At 44.2% G+C, this 21,866-nt stretch overlaps 1 protein-coding gene and 1 long non-coding RNA gene across 2 annotated transcripts in view; both read left to right on the top strand.

Annotated features, from left to right (window-relative positions):
- fcgbp (Fc gamma binding protein) overlaps positions 1 to 21,866 on the top strand; it is a 42,144-nt gene extending 20,278 nt beyond the window's left edge. The window contains exons 28-51 of the mRNA XM_076736742.1: positions 892 to 2,118; positions 2,246 to 2,583; positions 2,780 to 3,359; positions 3,850 to 4,448; positions 4,554 to 5,121; positions 5,401 to 5,666; positions 5,799 to 6,137; positions 6,330 to 6,903; positions 7,040 to 7,239; positions 7,564 to 7,705; positions 7,821 to 8,149; positions 8,232 to 8,811; positions 8,921 to 9,513; positions 9,908 to 10,475; positions 10,594 to 11,198; positions 11,294 to 11,861; positions 11,974 to 12,173; positions 12,764 to 13,144; positions 13,276 to 13,293; positions 19,967 to 20,027; positions 20,073 to 20,102; positions 20,219 to 20,347; positions 21,456 to 21,530; positions 21,790 to 21,866. Coding sequence (XP_076592857.1) covers positions 892 to 2,118; positions 2,246 to 2,583; positions 2,780 to 3,359; positions 3,850 to 4,448; positions 4,554 to 5,121; positions 5,401 to 5,666; positions 5,799 to 6,137; positions 6,330 to 6,903; positions 7,040 to 7,239; positions 7,564 to 7,705; positions 7,821 to 8,149; positions 8,232 to 8,811; positions 8,921 to 9,513; positions 9,908 to 10,475; positions 10,594 to 11,198; positions 11,294 to 11,861; positions 11,974 to 12,173; positions 12,764 to 13,144; positions 13,276 to 13,293; positions 19,967 to 20,027; positions 20,073 to 20,102; positions 20,219 to 20,347; positions 21,456 to 21,530; positions 21,790 to 21,866 — 9,047 coding nt within the window. The remainder of the gene's footprint in view (positions 1 to 891; positions 2,119 to 2,245; positions 2,584 to 2,779; positions 3,360 to 3,849; positions 4,449 to 4,553; positions 5,122 to 5,400; positions 5,667 to 5,798; positions 6,138 to 6,329; positions 6,904 to 7,039; positions 7,240 to 7,563; positions 7,706 to 7,820; positions 8,150 to 8,231; positions 8,812 to 8,920; positions 9,514 to 9,907; positions 10,476 to 10,593; positions 11,199 to 11,293; positions 11,862 to 11,973; positions 12,174 to 12,763; positions 13,145 to 13,275; positions 13,294 to 19,966; positions 20,028 to 20,072; positions 20,103 to 20,218; positions 20,348 to 21,455; positions 21,531 to 21,789) is intronic.
- On the top strand, positions 13,294 to 14,792 carry LOC143324888 (uncharacterized). Its single transcript, XR_013077491.1, has 3 exons — positions 13,294 to 13,562; positions 14,452 to 14,502; positions 14,611 to 14,792. It is a non-coding gene; the product is annotated as an uncharacterized LOC143324888 (long non-coding RNA).

Genomic DNA, 21,866 nt, shown 5'->3' with positions numbered 1-21,866 from the left:
TATCAAAACTCCATAGCCACCATTAATAACTATTAAATCTGACTATATGTGGCTTAGCTCAATTAATCAATCACAGCTACAGTCCTAGAACCTTTGCTCAGAATTCCCCAGCAGAACATGTAGCCATGTGATCGCGCGATATGAAGCAATTTATCCAGGTTGTCAACCCCATCAGTTGAGAGCATTGTTGTGCTGCCATACCCCAGGTGCTTGTGTGAATAAGGCAGAATGTTGAACAGGTGAAGAATTTGAGAGTGCACCACATGAAGGATAGCCATCTAAATTGAAATTTGCTTTTGTTGGGAAAAGCATTTACCTTCAGCTGCTATTGAGTTGGAACTATTATACTGAATGGGTGAAACAGGACCGTAATCTAAATCCCCCAGGCCCTGACTGAGCCCAGAAAATGTTCTTTTCACTGCAAAGGCACAGATATTGATAATATTTCCATTATGCAATTATATTGTCTGCACAAGTGACTTATTGAGTGGCGCTGAAAAGCAGTCAAGTGACTGTTCCTTAGTCTAAATCTCTCGCAATGGTTATCAATGATAAAAGCAATCCATCCATTATAGACTAGCATTCATCCCTGCTTTTTAACTCTGAAATGAAGGTATTTTTAAGTTTCTTTCTCTTTGGTGTCATATTGTTTCTTTGTACATGCAATCCAAGTTCAAACCAAGTTCTGTATTACCAGTCTGTGAATCCTTTGATTGCCTTGGCACAAATAGTCTAAGTCATTTCCTAATGCTTTCTTGACATGTTTTCTTCATACACGACATTTGTGAAGCACAGTTTTGTACCTGACTACTTCATTTTATGTGACTAGAAAAGACATCTTCTTTTGACACGCTTTTCTGTCTGTCTCCTTGCTCTTCCCTCGTCTGTCAGGTCCATCTAGCGCTGGATGGGCAGGGAGGGAGTTTGCCCTGTCATTCATGCAGAATTATGCTCCACACTACAGGCCTCGCAATCGACTGTACATCGTCGCTGTTCAGGACAATGCTAAAGTGACAGTGCAAGTGCTTCCCTTACGCTTCAAGCAAGAGAAAACTCTAAAGGTTGGAGAAAGAGTCACCATCGGCCTCCCCCCTAGTGTTGAGATGCTTGGCAGCCAAAAGTGTCCCAACACGGTGCACATTGTTGCCTCAGCAGATGTGACAGTCACCTCCTTCAGCTACAAGCTGCACACTGCAGACACCTCTGTGGTGTATCCCACCACTGAATGGGGCACAGAGTATTTCATCTTTACACCCACTGTCGGCTTGCATAAGGAGTTCTCTGTGACAAATGGAAAAGAGAGAAACAAAGTGATCATTTTCCCGAAAGGAGCAATCAAGTTCCAGGGCCGTGTCTATAAGCGCCACAGCCGAATGGTAATCAATCTCCAGCCATATGAGAGTGTCCAGCTCCAGAGCAAGTGGGGACTTTCTGGCACTAGAGTTGCCTCCCAGCACCCTGTTGCTGTTGTCACGGGTCACACTTGCACCTGGCGCTTCTCGAGATGTAATCATGTTTATGAGCAGCTACTACCAGTGAGCAAGTGGGGATCCAGCTTCATCGTGCCCCCTCTTACCTTCCAGAAGAGCTATGACAGCGTCTTCCTCCAAGCCTCACAGCTCACCCGAGCCATTGTGCAAAGTAACAACCATAAAACTGTTCTAAGTTTGAACAGGGGGGAGATGAGAGAGATCCGCTACCGCAATGCTACACTGTCCATCCAGTCCGATCACGGCATCCAGGTCCTCATGCTCTTCAACGGTGTCAAATTGGAACGGTCCAAATGCTACGACCCTTTCTTGATGACCATCCTTCCCACAGACCACTTCTGCTCCTCTTACTCACTAGAGGCTCTGGAAGGATTTGAAAACAAAGCATTGATTGTGGCACAGACCAGTGCGATGGCAGAGCTCCACATTGATGGTATGAACCTTCCACATTATGACCAGTGGGGAGGGGTTGCAGGGACAGATTTCTCATGGGCTGAGATGTCTTACGAACAGACCATTGGCAGCAGTAGACACATTGTGTCCAGCTCTGGTTCCCCCTTTGCTCTCTACAGTATAGGTGTCAGCCAGATGAATGGTTATGGCGCCCCAGGACTATGTATACAGTCAGGTAAGGTGCACAATCTAGCTGTTTAAGAATTTTGAAATACAGTATTATTGGCTAGGAAGATTTTACATTGCACATAAATTAACCGTAACGATGTGGGCATTAATTGTATATTCTTTATGGTTTGCAGGAGGTGGGTCTTTGTCCTGCAGTAGTATCACCTGCAGTGCCAATGAGGTGTGTGAGATGCAGGGTGGGTTTCCCACCTGTGTTCCCAAGCATGGTACCTGCTGGGCCATGGGAGATCCCCACTACCGTACCTTTGACGGACGATACTATGACTTCATGGGTACCTGCACATATATCATTGCTAAAAACTGTAAAAAGGATAACAATCTCCGAGACTTTGAGGTCCTCGCCCAAAATGAGAACAGAGGAAGCCTCAGGGTGTCATATGTCGCTCTGGTCACAGTCAAAGTGTATGACTTCACCATCACAGTGGCTCGGTCTGAGACAGGTCATGTGAGGGTAAGGATTTCTATTTCCATTATTAAAAGGTTGTTATATCTGCAGATATAGTAGTATCTGCTATATAGTATAGCAGTCCATATTTCAAATATGATCCTGACTGAATTCAGAATATTGGTTTTCACTGGTGTGTCAAATTAAACTGCATACATTTAAATCAATAAATTATGACTGTTTTCTATTTGCTTTTGTGCAGATTAACAACAGTCTGTGGAGTTTGCCAGTTGTTTTGAACAACAAGAAACTGGTTATGTTTCAGAGCGGTCGTTCTGTGGTCATTGAGACTGATTTTGGTCTGACTGTCCGTTATGACTGGGAACACTATCTTGTGGTCACCCTGTATGGCCGCTATGCTGGTAAGACTTGTGGTCTCTGTGGGAACTTCAATGGTAACCCCAAAGATGATTTCACCACACCCTCTGGCACCCAGGCAGATGGGGCTGTGGCCTTTGCAAGCAGCTGGAAGGTGCCAGGGCTAGTGAAAGATGCCTTGTGCAGGGATGACTGTGTGGGTGGGTGTGAGCGCTGTGAAAACGGTCTGATGAAGATCTGGGAGGGTGATATGTTATGTGGGCTCATTACACTCATAATAAATGGGCCATTCCATAATTGTCATGCCGCCATTGACCCACAGCCACACCTGAAGAACTGTAAATATGATGTATGTATGGGAGGCGGCCATCGGCATTTCCTCTGCAAGGCACTGGAGGCTTACGCTGAAGCCTGCCAGACTGCTGGGATCCAAGTCCAAGAATGGAGGAAGATTGCACGATGCCGTAAGTAGGCATGTACCTGTGCACAGAACAATTGACAGGAAGATAGAAATAAGCATACAGCAAAAAACAAGGACAACAATGCTGAACAAAGAATGGCAAGAAAAAAAAATGCACACACGCTGAATTAGTACAAAGTAAAATGTGAATATGTAAATATATACCTAGAAACAATGACTAACAACATACAATGTCCATATACAAGTGTTCTGTTGATTGTAATCAAATAGAGATATGTATGATGGAAGAATAATTGTTGAATGAGTGAAATGCCAGATTACTTTCTGTACATGAAGTGGGTGGTTATGTACAGTATATCCATGTATGCTTGTCTACATACCACTATATACAGCATGCAGGAGTTATAGATGGGTGATACATACATGTTAAAACTGTAAATATGTAATCTATAATTTAATCATAAAATGAACGGTGTTTTTTTCTTGTTTGATGTCCCAAGTATAACACACTGTTCTCTTCCTTCTTCCTAAAGCTGCTAAATGTCCAGCCAACAGCCACTATGAGCTCTGTGGCAATGCCTGCCCTGCTACTTGTTCTGACCCTAATGCTCCCTCCAAATGCAAACTTCACTGTGTGCAGACCTGCACCTGTAACGCAGGGTTTGTTTTGAGCGGTAGTCAGTGTGTGCCCACTGCTCGGTGTGGTTGCACCTACAGGGGTCGATACATCCCTGCTGGGGAGTCATTCTGGGCTGACCAGGGCTGTCGGCGACGGTGTAAATGCTTGGCAAACAGCAGACGTGTAGAATGCCAGGATAAAGGTTGTGGCGCAGGGCAGCAGTGCCGGGTGGTTGAGGGCATAAGAAAGTGCCATGCAATCTCCCATAGCACCTGTCAGGCCACAGGTGACCCCCATTACGTGACCTTTGACAAAAAAAAGTTTGACTTTCAGGGCACATGTGTGTACCAACTGGTTGCACTTTGCTCCAAGAACCCGGAGTTAGTGTGGTTTGAAGTGCTGGTGCGGAATGATAACCAGCGTAAGAAGGAAGTTTCCTACACCTCATTAGTGGAGATCAAGGTGAACTCCTACAGCATTGTCATCACAAAGACCCACAAGGGCATGATTATGGTAAGAACGACATGTTCAGTATATGAACAGTTTAATTGCTCCTATGAGTGAGTCACTTTAATATTCAGACTCTGTATATAAATACGATTGTGTGTACTTATCAAGGTGAATGACGAGCTGGTCGAACTGCCATTCATCCCGAATGGAGGACAGATATCTGTGTATAAGAGCGGCTGGTACGCTGTGGTCACCACAACCTTTGGCCTCAGAGTCTCCTTTAACTGGGAAAGCGCTGTGTTTGTGACACTGCCAAGCAACTACATGGGAGCTGTTTGCGGCCTCTGTGGCAACTACGACGGCAAACCCCAGAATGACCTGATTCCAAAAAATGGTCGCAAACCTGTCTCACCAGCAGATTTTGGTGCTAGCTGGCGTGTGGCTGAGATCCCAGGCTGCGTTGATGGCTGTAAAGGGGTATGTCCTAATTGTGAAATTATGGAGAGGGTTCAATATGAAAAAGGAGATTTCTGTGGTATTTTGAGAGACCCCAAAGGGCCGTTCCGTGACTGCCACGCCAAGGTGGACCCAGCTGGCTACTTTGAAAACTGTGTTCATGACGTATGCCTCTATAAAGGCAGAAAAGATGTGCTGTGTCAGGCTATCACGTCGTACACATCTGCTTGCCAGGCTGAGGGGGTCAAGGTGTACAGCTGGAGAACCAGTCATTTCTGTGGTGAGAAAAGCATTCATTTTAATAAAATAATTTACATAAAAGGCAAAGTGAGCATAATATACCAACAATATACTGGAAAAATGAAATGGCACAATAAACTTCTTAAGTTTCTTTACTGCTCTCTGAGTCTAAGCCCCTTTTTTCTATGTATACTTCAATATGTGTTTCTTCCTTTTCAGGTATTTTATGTTGCTTTTTAATCACTGTGCTCTAAATTAAAATGTGTCCAGTAATTAAAGAAAAAACATTCGCATTGTCTTTTATGTCCCTTGTGTACAGCGGTGAAATGTCCAGTCAACAGCCATCATGACGTTTGTGCAGCTTCCTGTCCTGCCTCTTGCATGAGTCTTGCCCCTCCTGACGGTTGCCAAGCACAATGTGAGGAGGGCTGTCCCTGTGATGAGGGCTACATCCTCAGTGGAAATCGCTGTGTTCCTTTCTCACAGTGCGGATGCCTCTACAAAGAACGCTACTACCGCATCGGCCAAGTGTTTTATCCCAATGGACAGTGTCAGAAGGAATGCAAGTGCACACAAGATGGAGAGGTAATGAATAGTAAAGTAGACATCTTAAATACTAATAATAATGTTATAATGGTCAGTGTGGACTTGCAGTATATGGAATGTAATTTGGGGGATTTTCATGACACTTGTCTTGTTTCTCAACTGTTTTCTCAGGTTAAGTGCAGGAATTTCACATGTGGCCCGAATGAGAAGTGTAAAATAGAGAATGGCGTCCAAAAATGTCACCCTGTTGGTAAGGGTGTGTGCCATGCCTTTGGTGGCCCCCATTACCGGAGTTTTGATGGCCGATCATTTCATTTCCAGGGCACATGCACCTATGTACTCTCCCAGAGCTGTGGGTTGGAGGGCACCCACCTGGTGGACTTTTCTGTTCAGGTGGAGAACAGACAGTGGAAAAAGATGATGAATAAAGTGGTGTCTGTCACTAAGCTGGTTGCTGTGAAGGTCCACGGCTTCACTTTCATCCTGCGGAACAACATGTTTGGAGTCCTGGTGAGCAATGACACCTGACCTTCATTTCAACCATTCTCCATATTTGGAATACAGTGAAATCTATTGCATGCATCATATAATGGCAAATGGTAGAAATGGCTGAGAAATGTGAAAGTAGCTTGACAAATAGGTTTTTAACATTCTTATCATCAGTAGTTTTTTCTCTAAATAAGACTTTTGCCTTTCTTTTAGGTAAATGGAGAGTTTCACGACCTTCCTCTCAGTCTTAATGATGGAGCAGTGCAGGCCTATCATGAAGGCATGCATTATGTTATTGCAACAAATTTTGGGCTACTTGTCAGTTATGACCTGGTCTATCATGTGACAGTCTCAGTACCTGGTAATTATCATGGTAAGGTCTGTGGCCTGTGTGGCAACTACAACGGGGACCACAAAGATGACTTCCAAATGTCCAACCGTCAGCTCACCAACAACATGAATGTGTTTGGAAAATCATGGACGGTCAGCAGCCCTAATGTGGCCTGTGGAGACGGCTGTAAAGGGAATGACTGTCCTAACTGTAATCCAGCTCTCACAGCTGTGTTTTCAACGTCCACTTACTGTGGTATTCTTACAGCACCCAGAGGTCCTTTTGCAGACTGCCATAGTAAACTGAACCCACAGTCATACTTTGATAACTGTGTTCTTGATGTGTGTACTTCCAATGGCGATGGAAAGGTGCTGTGTAACAGCATAGCAGCCTATGCTTTCAGTTGTCACATGGCAGGAGTGGACGTCAAGAAATGGAGGACGACTTCATTCTGTCGTAAGTGACAGAAGAGAGTTTTTCCAACAAATCAACCTCCTCTTCTTGTCTGACATATTGTATTAACATTTTATTTATCAAATATAAGAACAGGCTCTAATACGTGTTTTCCCGGTCTTATGATAATTTATTTCAGCAATGAAATGCTCTGCCAACAGTCACTATGAGGAGTGTGCACATGCCTGCTCTACATCCTGTCAGGGCCTCACAGAGATTGTCCGGTGCCCCACTAGCTGCAGAGAAGGCTGTGAGTGTGATGACGGCTTCTTCTTCAATGGCCATGCATGTGTTCAAGGGACAGAGTGTGGCTGCTATGACAATGGAAAAACCTACAAGGTACAATTCGAGTTCTCTGTCTGTACAAAAAGGCCATTCCATACACAGTGGTGTACAGATGAAAGCTTGTTTGTGCCATGGTAGCTTAAGCAATACTACATTCATGCTGACATGGCAATAAAGTTGACTTTTTCCACAGTGGTGGACATTATCCATATGTGCACTGAGGGTTTCTCCTGAGACTAATTAGCAGATTCTCTAAATTTGTGAGGGGTTTTAATAAGATGGAATAAGAATGGAATAATGTGGACTGGAACTCTTTAACCTGCTTTGTCCTCTGTGTATTATTTCCCCCTGTATAATGAACCTGCTCTATGTCCCCAGCCTGGTGACGTCGTGTATGAGAACAACTGCACCACAAAATGCACCTGTAATCCAGTGACAGGCCTAGTGTGTGAAAAGCATTCCTGTCCTCGAAGCACCATGTGTATGATCAAGAGAGGAATCAGGGCATGCTACTACAAAGGCAAGACATATGTCTATATATCTGTAAGCAGTTTTAGCCATTTTTATTGAACTTCTTTCAGATGAGTTTGCAGTAATTTTGTTTTTGATTTCCCTCCTTTGTGTATCTTGTATAGATCCCTGCAAAAATGCAAAGTGTCGGGTCATGGAGAAGTGCCATGTTCACAAAGATGAAGCTGTGTGCATCCCGAAGTACACAGGCACCTGCTGGGCCTGGGGTGACTCCCACTACCACACATTTGATGGTTACAGCTATGACTTCCAGGGCACCTGCAAATATGTTATCTCCAAAACCTGTGGGAATCTGGATGGTCTGGAGCCGTTCTTGGTCACTCAGAGGAATGATAACCGGGGACTCAGAGCAGTTTCTTACTTCAGGGAGGTCGATGTGTCTGTATATGGCTACAACATCACCATCCGCAAGCACCAAGTTGGTCGAGTCATGGTAAGATTTTAGTGTCTTGTCTGATGCGTTTGACCCATAATATTTCAGTGTTTACAATATTGTTCTGATCCATTCCCCTCAGGTGGACGGGGAGCTGTTGAATCTTCCTGTGCGACTGGGTGAGGGTGAGGTGTCATTGTTTCAGCGTGGTCACACGGCAGTGGTGAGGACAGACTTTGGCCTGGTTGTCTCCTATGATTGGAACTGGGAGCTGGTCATCAAGCTGCCCAGTAGCTACTACGGCAGTGTCTGTGGTCTGTGTGGCAACTTTAACAGTAACAAACGTGATGAGCTCCAGGGTCCAGCCGGCAAAGCTGTCTCCTCTGTGATCGAGTGTGGCAAGAGCTGGAAAACGCCTGACCAGGACAAGGACCGTCCTTGCTGGGATACATGTGAGAAAAACTGTCCTACCTGTGGCAGTAGCCAGCTTGAGCTCTATAAGACAAAGACTTTCTGCAGGGCCCTCACACCCAAGACCAATAGTGTGTTCAAGAGGTGTCATAGAAAAGTGGACCCCTGGGCCTTCTTTTACAGCTGTGCAAATGATATGTGTTTTAATAAGGGAGACAAAAGGATGCTGTGCCGGGCCTTGGCCTCCTACAGTAGGCAATGTCTTGAAGAAGGAATAATAATCAAGGGATGGAGGAAAAGGTTTGGCTGTCGTGAGTATTTACAAGAAGCTCATTTGCTCATTTCAGTCAAATATTTCAATTAAATATTGATTTTTTTTTTTCTTTTTGGTTAATGCCTCTAAATTTAATTTCCATCCAGCAATGAACTGTCAGCATCACAGCCACTATGAAGACTATCCCAGCTCATCCCAGCCATCCTGCCCGTTCCCTGAGCAAACCTACAACAGTGCCTATATGGAGACCTGTGTGTGTGATAGGGGTTACGTCCTCAGCGCTGGTGCCTGCGTGCCTGCTAAAACATGTGGTTGCTCCTATCAGGGCCGCTACTACAAGCCAGGCCAGCACTTTTGGCCTGATGAGGCTTGCAGTCGTCTATGTGAGTGTAATACAACCCTCAGTATGGTGATATGCCGCAAGGCTTCTTGCTCTGCCAAAGAGAAATGCAGTGTAGTGGATGGAGAGCGCGCCTGCCGACCCATCAGTCACGCCACATGCTCAGCCTCAGGTGACGCACACTACCAGACTTTTGATAGCCTCAGGTATGACTTCCAGGGCACATGTGTATATCAGCTGGTGGGACTATGCTCTCAGCAGCCCGGGCTTCAGCCTTTCAAGGTGACAATGCAGAATGAAAACAGGGGAAGCCGGGCCGTGTCCTACACAAGGACTGTCACGTTTTCCATATATAACATCACCCTCACTATCAGCAGAGAATACCACTACAAGATCCTGGTAAGAATGGAGGTAGAGGTATGGTTAATGTGAAGCATGTGGGTAATTTGATAAAAGAACAAATGAGTAATCTGACACTTGTTTTCATGTGGATTTTTGTTGAAAAAAAGAAATGGGACACAGCATGTACAGTATTAAAAATAAAAACAAGACAGCTACTCTGAGCCTCATTCAAATGAGTGGATGATAATGCTTTCTGTCATTGTGCTAATTCTGACATCCCTCATGCTCTTCTGCATATATATTTAATTGCAAATTAAAAAATTTTGATCCAGGCAGACTTAATTAAACAAAGATTTAACTGCACATTAGAATGGATTAGCAAGAACGGCAGAATTATTAAATCTATAATCTCCTAAAAATATGCCTCCCTCCCTCTTTTTCTGCTCTTCAGCTCAATGGGCAGCTTGCTCTGTTACCACTCGATTACAATAATGAGCTGGCCGTGTTTCTCAGCGGCTGGACAGCTGTAGTGAAAACAGTTGCTGGTATCACCCTGACCTTTGACTGGCGGAGCACAGTGAGCGTTACTCTGCCCAGCAACTACCAGGGTGCAGTCTGCGGTCTGTGTGGCAACTACAATGGAGACGCTCGGGATGACCTGAGCATGCCGAATGGCCAGATCGCTAATAACCAAGCCAAGCTAGGGGAGAGCTGGCAGGTGGCCCTCGTACCAGGCTGTGCATCAGTCTGCCAGGGACCTTGGTGCCAGGCCTGTTCAGACTCCCGGAGGAAAAAGTACCAAACCCGGAAGTACTGTGGTATTATCACTGACAGGGCAGGGCCTTTCAGAAATTGTCATAAGCATGTGGACCCTACTCCTTACCTGGAGAACTGCGTTTATGATGCCTGTCATTATTATGGCCACCAAAGAACAGTCTGTGATGCTGTGGGAGTCTATGTTGCTGCCTGTCAGAGCCAAGGAATCACCATCCACTACTGGAGAAGAGATAACTTCTGTCGTGAGTTTGAGATTGCGGTTTCAGTTCTTTTGATTTCATACTTCAAATCTCTTATTTCAAACTACATCCTTCCTCTTTCACCTTGTTCTTCTCCCCCTCTTCTCATCCTATCCTACAGCAATGTTGTGTCCAGCTAACAGTCATTACACCCTGTGTGCTGCGGGTTGCCCAGCCACCTGTGCCAGCTTTGCCTTCCTTGCCACCTGCCACAGGCCCTGTAGAGAAGCCTGCGAGTGTGACGATGGCTACCTGCTGAGTGGGGATGCCTGCGTGCCTGTGAGAGACTGTGGCTGCTCTTATGATGGTCATTATTACAGGAAAGGAGACGTGTTCTACCCTGAAAACAAGTGCGTGGATAAATGCATCTGTGGAGAGAATGGTGCAGTGTCTTGTGAAAAGTCCAAGTGTCGTGCAGGGGAGACCTGTAAGCTTGTAAATGGAGTGAAAGGCTGCCACCCGAAGAGGCATGACAAGTGTGTGGCTTCTGGTGACCCTCATTATATTTCCTTTGATGGAAGGATGTTTGACTTCCAGGGTACCTGTGTCTATGTATTGGCCAAGGTTTGTGATAACGTTAAAGGCAAAGGCAATCTAACACCATTCAATGTAACTCAGGGGAATGAGAAGTATGGAAATGATAAAATGGCTGTTACCAGGTCGGTTGCAGTGGCAGTCTATGGTTTCGTCATTTACATCCAGCAGGGAATGCCATGGAAAGTCACCGTGAGTTCAACAACTTCGTAAACGCACGTGCTTACATTTGTGCATTTTTATTTATTTCCTCGCAATAATTTTGTTCTCCTTCCTCCTCTGTCCAGGTGGATGATGAACTTCTGAACCTTCCTCTCTACCTGAACAATGGCCGTCTACGAGTCACCCAGGAAGGTCGCAACATAATTATCCAGACAGACTTTGGGCTGACAGTCCTGTACGACACGGTCTATTATGTTGAGGTGATCGTGCCTTCTACGTACAAGAATAAGATGTGTGGTCTTTGCGGCAACTACAACAAGAATCCTGATGATGACTTCAGACTTCCCTGTGGCAGAAAAACGAAAAGCGTTGAAAACTTTGGGAAGGCGTGGGTGGTGGACCTGCCTAGGCATGTGTGTGGGGGCTGTGGAGGCCAGTGTCCAGTATGTGAGCAGGCCAAGGCTGCCTTGTACAGCAAACCAGACTACTGTGGCATCATAGCTGCACCTAACGGACCTTTCAAAGCCTGCCACAGAAAAATTAACCCCGAAGTATATATGTCTCATTGCGTGTTTGATATTTGTGCTGTGGGTGGCAACAAAGACACTCTGTGTAACAGTGTCCAGGCTTACGCTTTGGCCTGCCAGAGCGCAGGAGTGCAAATACAGCCATGGAGGCGCAGCTCCTTCTGCCGTGAGTTACACACAGCAGTATTTTAGCATGGAATAGTCCATGTTTTTATATTTCACATATCAGGTTCACATACAAAGTCTCATACAAACTCAAATGTGCTATTCTCTTGTAGCTGCTTCCTGCCCTCTAAACAGCCACTATGAGGTGTGTGCCAGCACCTGTGGTGGAACCTGTGCTAGCTTTATGTACTCAATTACTTGTTCTGAAAGCTGTTTTGAAGGATGCCAATGTGATGCCGGCTTTGTTTTTGATGGCCTCCAATGTGTTCCCTTGGATAAGTGTGGGTGTGTGCACGCTGGCAGATATCTGACGGTAAAACTGTCCTGACATTTTACTTTGTTGTCATACATAGTAACTGTGCTACAATGGAAAGGTAGTCATGACAGAATAGCATATAAAAAATAGGGGTCACACTTTATATAACGGGACACATATTCACCATTACCAAGCTGCTTATTAGCATGGATTTTAGTAGCATGTTTGCTCATTATTAATCATGAGAAATCACTTATTAATGCCTCATTTGGGGAGTTAGGTTTATTAAAAGTTAGGGTTAGGATATCAAGATCATAATTCATGTACAACAACTTCCTCAGTTATTATCAGTAATCTCTAATTTGGAGTTTAATTTAGGTGAAAACTCTTAATTAATGTCCTAGTAGTTGCAGAACATGGATCTGTAGAATAAGTGCTTTATGATTAGTAATAAAGAGCCAAAATGCTACGAATATGCAGGCTAATAAGAAACTAGCTATTGGTGAATATGTGTACTTTCATACAAAGTGCTACCAAAATGCATATTCTAATTCTTGTCATTTACACATGAATAGAGATGTAAAAGATTCAGTTCAGCAACCTTGAAGAGAAAAGATTTTAATGTAATAAACAACATATGTGTCCAGGTGGGAGAAGCAGTAGTGGACAAAGACTGTAAGGCCAAGTGTGTGTGCCAGGCCTCTGGGCTGCTGAAGTGTGAGAAGCTGTCCTGTGCCAGTGAAGAGGTCTGCAGCGTGCGAGACGGGGTCAGAGGTTGCCATGTCAAACGGGGCCACTGCAGTGTCAGCCACGCTGGCTACCTCACCTCCTTTGATGGCATGTCTGGAGCAATAGGTGCTACAGGGGCATTTGAAATGGCGTCTGTGTGTGATGAGACCGCTGACCTGTGGTTCCGTGTGGTCGTGGACGTCAGGGTCTGCAGCAAACGCGCAACTCCCACCGTCGCCACTCTGTATGTGTTCTTCAACCAAACCACCATTGCAGTGAACAGCCAACAAGTGACTTGGGTGAGAAGAGCTGGGAGAACAGACTCTCCGATTAAATAGTTAATCATAAAAGTAGTTGTTTTGATTAAGAATTTCTAAAATCTCAGTTGATTTTGTTCTGCCACTCATTTCCCCTTCTCCATGCCATCCAGGTAAATGGCAGGAAAGTGTCTCTTCCAAGCAAAGTGACGAGTGATCTATCTGTCCAAATCTCAGAGAGGACTGTGATCATCGAGAGGGCATCTGCTGTGTGGGTCACCTACTCAATTTCACAGGAGGTGACTGTCATTACTGGCAGTTGCCTGTCCAGGAAAATGTGCAGTGCCTGCGGCAACTACAATAACAACTCCAAAGATGATATGAAGACTGCAGATGGGAAAATCACCTCTGATGTGTCTGTGATTGTTGCCTCCTGGAGCGCTGGGGACTTTTCTCGGTGGTGAGTGTTTGAAAGCCGTCGTGTAACGTTTCCTCTGTATAAATGTAATGGGCAGAGATGCATTGCTGTGTTTAGTGCTATGATGATGACAGTCCTTTTCTTCACCGCATGCTCTCATCACATTGTCGCCCAACCCCCGATGCTAACTTTAATTGTTTTAATAACATAACAACTTTGCCTCCTCGTATACGCTTTTAACCTTCAATTCTACTTAGAGTGGAAGTTTTAATCTTGAACTCCGTCTTGCCCTTTATTATGCAAACTGCAAAGTTAATTTGACCACTGAAATAATCAAGTACAGATCAGCGAAAAGATGGGACGGTGTTATGACCGTTCAACCGCTTATTCTCTTAACAGCAAGAACTAAACAAGGACTCCACAGAGCCCTTTTAAAGGAATGAGAGTGTGGTTTTTAATTGCATTTGGTCCAATTTAATTAAGAAATGCCAGAGAATCCCCTATGGTAATTACTGATTAAAAAGCAGGTGAGGCTGACAGGCATGGCCATCAAAAGCTACCAAGCTTGCAATCCAATCACTGCTTGTCATCCAAGGACACTTAAGACTCATCTGGGTGCAGTATTAATTTGAGCCCTCATCTTTAGTTCTGTGTTCAGCCTTAAGTCAATCCCTCAGAGAATTGAGTTTGTGTATCCCCCTTCGTCTCTTCATTCACCGTAGTTGTCTTTTTGCGGGCATTTTCTCATCACCGGGCCCCAGCAAACACAAGGAAACACCCCAAAGAATCAGTGCCCTTCCTGACTGTTTGCATATGCCTTTAAAAATACAATTTTCTGAAGTGTTGCTTGTAATCTCTGTTGTGCCTGAGTGAACAGGACTTTACTTTGCTCCAGTGCCCTTTGACTGCAACATTTCGCTTTTCATTTCAGCGGGCTGTAGGGATGTTGGCTCTGCAGTGATAGAAATCATCTTGCACACAGGTAACAAGTGAAGTTGTTTCCTCTCAAAACTATGAACTGACGTTTCCTCATGAATGAAACAGCTGTGCAATGTGGCTGACATCCCTGCTTTTTACCCCCATTAAACAGGATGAAGAGGAATGTGAAGTCTTTTGGCTGAATGTGCTTGTTTACTCATCACACTTCAGCACTTCCTCTTGATTCATTAAACGCTTTTGGTTCTTTACTGGCGGTCTAGTCCTCTATTGTTCACCTTGAAGTAGTAGCTCATTCTTGACCAACATCTCCATCTAGTGGAGGAGGAAATTATAGCACCACTTTCCCCCGGATCATTTGGGTAACTGAATTCCGGATCTGTTCAATTACACTTGCCTTGTTTCAGAAATGTGTATTTTACAAAGTTTGTAGTCCTTACTGTTCTTACCAATAAATACGTTTTGTTTTCATCACTGGGGGACAGTTACTTGAACTTCAACAAAACCTGCAGAGCACTTTCTGTACACAAGGCTAAATTTAAGAAAATAAATGACTCTTGAATCTGCATCTAGCACAGCTGGTGACACCAGACGAACTCCTGTGCAATCTTCAAGCTTTAATAAGACAAACGTCCACAGCTAACTAACCACAGCAGATGACACCCTGGACATCATAATCTGAATCAACCATACTGAGACAGGGCTGCTATCAAAGCTTAGCCCACCCTGCTCTGTTTGCTGCCGGTGGATGAGGCAGTCTGGCAGTTTGTTGTGGGAGAGACCTTGGGAAGGCATTTGTCATACAGCTGAGAGTAAACTGCATCTCCCTGACGGACTGCACTGGCCATGAAAGCCGCTTGTGTTTATGCTTTCGCTCCAGAGCGCTGAAGTTCAGTGCGCTCTCTAAAACGTGTAAATTACCAGCGCAAGTACAACAGGCCCACTGTTTGATGCTGCTCCTGTCTCTTCGATTTGGCTGTGAGGGGAAATGAGCATGATTTACAGGTCATTAGGAAATCATGTTTTATCGATGCTGGCACCAAAGCGGATGGCAATAGTCTCCCAGCTCAGTAGCGCTGGACTGTAGCTTGTTTACCTCTGGGGGGGGGATCATTTTTAGGAGTCACTGCAGAGGCTGAGCGCCCTCACTAACACCCCTACCCCCCACCTCCATCCCCCATTCCTGAGACTAGACCAAGGAGGAGCGGACCTCTACTTGGTGCAGCGGAGTGCTGAAGAATTTCCTCCGAATGCAGCACAGAAAAATTGTGTTTTAATTCTTTTGTGAGCTGTAAGAGAGAGTTTTGCATTTCATTTCTTTTGTCTTGGCTAAAGTAACAAGTGGGGAAAGTTGTTTTTTTTTTTAGAGAAGTTCGGCTCACTGGGCGGAGACAAAGACTTACGGTAGAGTTTATAGGAGGCTGATTCACGGTAAGTTCATCTAAACGTCCCTGTTTTGTCTCTGAGATTAATGCATTTCCTCAAATACAGTTTTGGCAGATCACTGCGGCTGGAAATGAAAGCATGGACAGGTAAAAAAAAAAACTGTCTGCAGGTAAAGACTCAAGCAAAACACATGTGTGTCTGCGGGGTTTTGTCCTGCAGAAGTTTTCCGTCTCACTTTGATAATAAAGTCTTATCTTAGCCGGGTATCCTCAGCACGACCTCCAACCCCTCCAACGTCCAGCTAATGCTTGTGTGAACATGTGGCCATTTAATTGCATGAAGTCACATCTTATGTTGCCCTCACACGTTGTTATAAAGAAGCCCAACGTATTTTTCCTCTGTTTGCGGCCATGCTGCTTTTATTACATTTCATGGTTGTGTTGATCGCGTCGAAGTGTTTTCCATCTTCAATCCGTCTGCGCGGCGGTGTCCTGTCTGGAAAATGCCACGCCATCTGAGAAGTTTCATGGCGCTTCAGTGACACACTTTCACACTGTGCGCTGCCAGAAACACTGCGGCCAACAATTTCACTTCTGCGGTCATTATCGCGTTAATTGGCGAGAACAACGTGAACTCGAGCTGGATCACTATTTGAGACTGGCCTGTGTGTGTGCCGCGATGATCAGCCTCTATTAAATGCCACACATGTTCCAAGTTTTAATTATCAAGCGGTCTGTGTCTCATCTTTTGTTCTGGGAAAACAATAAAGCCTTATTTTGAAGAAGCTCTTGCACTAAGGGGCTGATATGTGTCCATGAACTCTCATATGGGTTTGCCTGAAATGACAGTCTCACTTTTTAAATTACAAACTTCTTGTTATTCCCACTTTATGATAATCCATGGTAATTAATTTTTTAAGTGTTGCTTTATGGGCGTCTTTCCTGTCTCCCCATTATATTCCTTTACAGCACTCAGAAGGCTAACAAACAAGATTATTGGATTGGGTCTTGTTAAAATAACTCACCCTGTATTTGTTTGATTAAACCTGATTGGCAGGCCTTTGTTGTTAATCCTGCTCCTGGGGTTGAAGTGTTCATATTTCTCCAGCTCCATGTTCACACCCCCCACTTTAGTCATGCATGAGTCCTCAGCAGTGCTCTGGGCCAGGGAGGGGATCCACGGCTCTGCTAATGTAGGCTTTGATCTTTGCAATGCAAAAACATTTTATTCCATGGCTTGTATTTTCGCTGTAGACCTGTGTGCACCTGCATTACTTTTTTGTTGTCATGTCTTGGGATTTTATTGGTGTAATGTCACTTGGAAGCTAAAACCACAGCAACCGCTGTGCTTCTCGACCACACAGGGCCTCCTCAACTCATGAGCCCAGTCACGAGTCTGGTTGTGGAACCTCAGCCTGTAAACATATGGGCGTATGGCAAGCTCAGAGATTGTCCTAGATAATATATAGACAGAAAAACAAGCCCTGGGAGGCTTGTGCTCCAAACTAGATGATCCAGCAAAACCAATCCAAACCTACTGACCAAATACTACATGCAACTCAACACCAGCCTTGCCCTCTGTCCCTCCACTGCCAAGCCCCGTGTCCCAAGCCTGAAATAGACCCTCTTCTCTTACCCAGAGTCAGGAGGCCACATTATTATGACACATATCCCGATGATGTTGTTATGTAGTGTCTGGCCCAAATGGAGCTTGGTGTCCCCACAAGGCAGGGTCTTATTAAAGGGGCGCTCCGCTGATTTTTCTCATGAAATTCAGTGTAGTTGACATGAGATGTATCTACTCAGGCCATGAAAACAGGATATTTTCATCTGTGGCTCTTGAGGGAGCTTTTTTTAAAATAAAAAAAACTGAACCACTTTATTCTGTTGCACTATGGGAAATGTTAGAGTCAATGTTTTTGGAGCAGCAGCAGACTAAAAATCTGGATATTTCAGCCTCTGCTGCTTTGACTTTTCCTTTTGCTCGAGTACCCCTTTAACAGTATCATGTTAAGCAGCAGTTTAATGCATATAAGCAAGTTGATAAATCAAGCATGTTCTGCAATTTCTGATCCTTTGCTGGAAAATAACAGTGAGCCCAGGCTGACTTTAACTGGCTGTTTGCTGGTTTCTGAGAGGTATTAGAGGGGAGCTGCTGAGGTGTTTGAAAACAGGCTTCTCTCTGAGGGCCGTTTCAGTTTTTTCAGTCTGAAAGGAGTCAATGAGTCACAAAGTTTATCTGTAAATCACATAAAAAAAAAAGCCTGCCACCACAGCAAATTACCCTCCTAAAATAACAGTGACCCAAAATGTGAGCACATGCTGTAGCTTCTCTTTATTTTCATGCCCTTTCACTTGAGGTTCATGGTTGTCGGTGTCTTATCAACAGGTACGATGGATCTTGTGTTGTTGGTGGCCTTCAGCTCCTGGCTGGCTCCTGCATTCGGTGAGCATCCTTTTAAACTGAACATTCAGCTGCTTTGTGTCGTTTCCACTTTGAAACCCACCTGTGAGAGCGTTTGGTTGCTTCCCCTTTTCTGTAGCTTTGGTTTTGTTTTAAGTTCCTCCTTGTTAAACAAGCTGATGTGTCTGTATAACAGGATCAGCGTTTGGCAGGGAAGTGTTTGGTAAGTTTTCCTGCATTAGAGTGGTCACTGGCAATGCATGGCCATTTGATTTCTTCATTTTTTTTGGTTTCCGCTGCTCACTTCATTGGTATGGCTGCTTGCCATGCGCTATTTTTGGTCAAATATGTATTAAATGCCTTGTCTTACTGTTAGCATTCCAGTGATCGTGTTTTCAGTATAAATTACGTGGAATATTTTCCGTTTTAAATAATTTAACATCAGTGTTTTACGGTGACAAAAGGCCATGTCAGAACAGCGTAAATGTTTTCCTTATACTGCAGTTTGAATAATCATTTATTCAGACTGCTGCCAGGTTTTCCATTGTTAATGCAGGTCCTGGGCTGTGGTTTGTTCCTCTATGCGCCCTGCATGCCATCAGCTAAGCTTGATGTTAAGCTGATTTGCCTACACTAAGGGTTTTGTTATCTTCTCTGACATTTAGGTCTGTTAGAGTCAGGTCTTATTTCGAAAGGCTTGTCAGCACCAATATTTAAAATGTGTTTTTTGTTTTTTTGTTTTCCCTTCCTTACAGAGGAAGAGACTAACATTAGTATTTACTGCTTGATAATGAGGTCAAAGTTAACTCCACTCTGCTGTAAATGGAATGTGGGGTGTATGAAATATTATTCAGCTCAGGCTTTCAACTGTATCGTGCTCATTTGTAACAGTTCATGTCAGACTGTATTGAATCACATCCATCAAGGACATGATTCTTTTACTGAGAGCCAAAAAATCTATCAACTCTGAGCCTCTAAGCTGCGTTGATGAGCTGCTGGAATGAGTTGAAATAGGCAAACTTTGCTTTTTACGTGATTAACAGATTAACTAACTCTATTCAGCATCAGGTGTGAAAGTTTCAACATAAGAACAAGTACTAGGACTGTCTGACATTTAAAGCACTGTTCACAGTCTGTTAAATATTTTAATGAGAGCTGTGAGAAATGCACTAATGATGTGAAATGTTGCCTAGTCAAACAGCATTTATGTAACCTCCGGTGTGCTGCTCCAAGGTTACATTGTTCCCACTCCGAACAGCGGGTTCATATAAACAGTGTGTCTTTATCATCATTTTACCAGGTGATGTTGTCCTTTGAATCATTCCTATGAATCACTTTCTTGATGTTGCTTAACACAAGGCAGACGTTGGGATTCGGCTTGTTACGGAGTACAGTATGCTTTCTAGCAGGATTCAAAAGACTGGAGCATAACGTGAACACAGGCGACATGTTTTTCCACATGGGACCAGAGATGTGATAGAGCAGAGGGGGCTGTACTTTCCCACATCTTTAACAGCACAGGAATGCCACAGATCAGGGCTCTGTTGCACTTCTGTTGGTGGAGAGTGTGACTCTCCTGGGAATGTGGCTCAAGCGTTTATTTATCGTGAGAGTTAGGGAAAGAGATGTTGGGCCTTCATGTGTTACTACTTCCTATATATGCACTTCTACATGCATACAAGGTGGGGTTCGATGCTCACCTTTTTTTGGCTTCTCTGTAGATTGAATTTGCCTCACTACCATCAGTTTTGCCATTTGCTGACATGCACTCAACAGCACCAAGTGAATATCTTATAAAGACTAATGATTTTGCTCCCTTTTTCACAGCTTCAGCGGAAGTGGCAGATAAGGACAGAGGTGGGTGTTATTTGAACAAGAGCTTAGTCAAATTAAAATAAGCCGCATACTCATTTTAACTGGCATGTAAATTGGCACTGGCATCAAACTGGCTAATGACGAGATGAATGACTGAGGTCCTAAAACTGCTGAATTGCTGTCACATCGTGAGTACTCTCTGAAGTGTGTCAATGGGCAAATCTGCCTCTCATTTGTTTTGTCTCTCTGTTCTCTCCTACCAGACTATGACAGCGCTTTTCAATATGGTAAGTGTTGAGCAGTTGAACGCGATGGGTTGGCAATTTCCACTTGTTTTTCCAGATTTGATGGAAAACTTTCCCCCCAAAGGCCAAGCCCCTGGACTAGTCCCATTGCAAATACTTCAAATCCTGTCCACTGAGCTTTGAACTGGACATTCAGTCCAAACCAAGATACTGACGTCCACAGAGCGGCCCTACATAAATTCTCTACTTTTTATTTTTATATTATATTATTTTATATTTAGACACTATCCACTCCAACCGCTGTCCATGCCCCATTTGAAGACCAGTAAAGCAGTGGTTCCCAACCTGTGGTCCCAAAATAACGTTTATTTTTCTTTACTTTTATCTATTTGTCTTCTGAAGTTCTGGTTACTTCCATCTGCCTTAGCCTCTAAAGATCCTCAATGAAACAACCTGAGAGGGAAAAAATAGTCTTTAGTCAAAATGTTTACTTCATGGTCAAGGGCTGGAAGCCAAAAAGGTTTAACCGCTGCACCAAAGAACTGATGAAGCCTGCCAGCAGCTGAACAACTTTGAGACAATTGTTGCACTTTTTTCCCCAAAAAATATGATTTGATTGAAAAAAAAGTGTTATAGTCATGTTTTTTTTTGCTATGGTCATGCTAAGGTTTGCGGTTAATTGCCATCCTGCTAGCCAACTAGATGAGTCAATGTTTGATGCATGTAAACAAAGCAGCGAGCCTGTTGCAAAAACAATAGGCGAGGTTAACATTATGGTTTGCAGGGTTGAAAGTTCCCTAATCAGAATATAAAACAAGCAGACCCCATCTCACACTCACTGCTGCCTGCCACAAACACTGTCTTTGCAAATGTTCAGATTTCTCCTGCAGTATTGAGGCAGAATGCAACAGAGTCAAAGTTGACATAGTGTTTGCAGTTTTGATGACTGTGGCTCACAGGAATTTGTGGCGTCCCAACATGACCATTAGGGGGCTACAGAGTATTTCTGCAATGCTGCTCTTGAATTAAAATGTGGTTAAGTGCCTCTCCAAAGGCTTTTGAATTCATGTTGTTTTCTATCTCAAAACATTCATATGTGACCGTTGACTCACAAACACTAAAAAGTATGTTTTGTGTTTTTTCATTTCAGATTATGAGTCTCTGAGAATCGGTGGCCTGGTCTTTGCAGTGGTGCTGTTCCTCATGGGTATCGCCCTCATTGTCAGTAAGTGTTTTAAACTCACAGCAGAAGTGCAACCCTGAGAGTCCCAGCGTCACCACACTGTGGTCCCTGTATGTGTGTGTTGACCTCACGGTCCCCTATGTTCACACAGTGCTGCTAAACAAGCAGGCTTCTGTCTCACTCAGGCATCTGGAGGGGATGCACACTGAAACTCTTTGCACAGTCTCAACATTTAACACTCTCGTGATCCATGTATCACGGCAGTTTAACCTTTATCCCTCATCCCTATCCTCACTTACAGCACCCTTCCAAGGTTCCTCCTCCTACCTGCCAGCACACGCTGTTACTGCCAGTGGTGAAACCAAAACCAACCAATAA

Source organism: Chaetodon auriga, chromosome 8 (genome assembly GCF_051107435.1).
Source record: "Chaetodon auriga isolate fChaAug3 chromosome 8, fChaAug3.hap1, whole genome shotgun sequence".
NCBI classification, from domain to species: Eukaryota; Metazoa; Chordata; class Actinopteri; order Chaetodontiformes; family Chaetodontidae; genus Chaetodon; species Chaetodon auriga.
The sequence above is the reverse complement of the archived record's forward strand: the minus strand, read 5'-3'. Positions and strand labels throughout refer to the sequence as shown.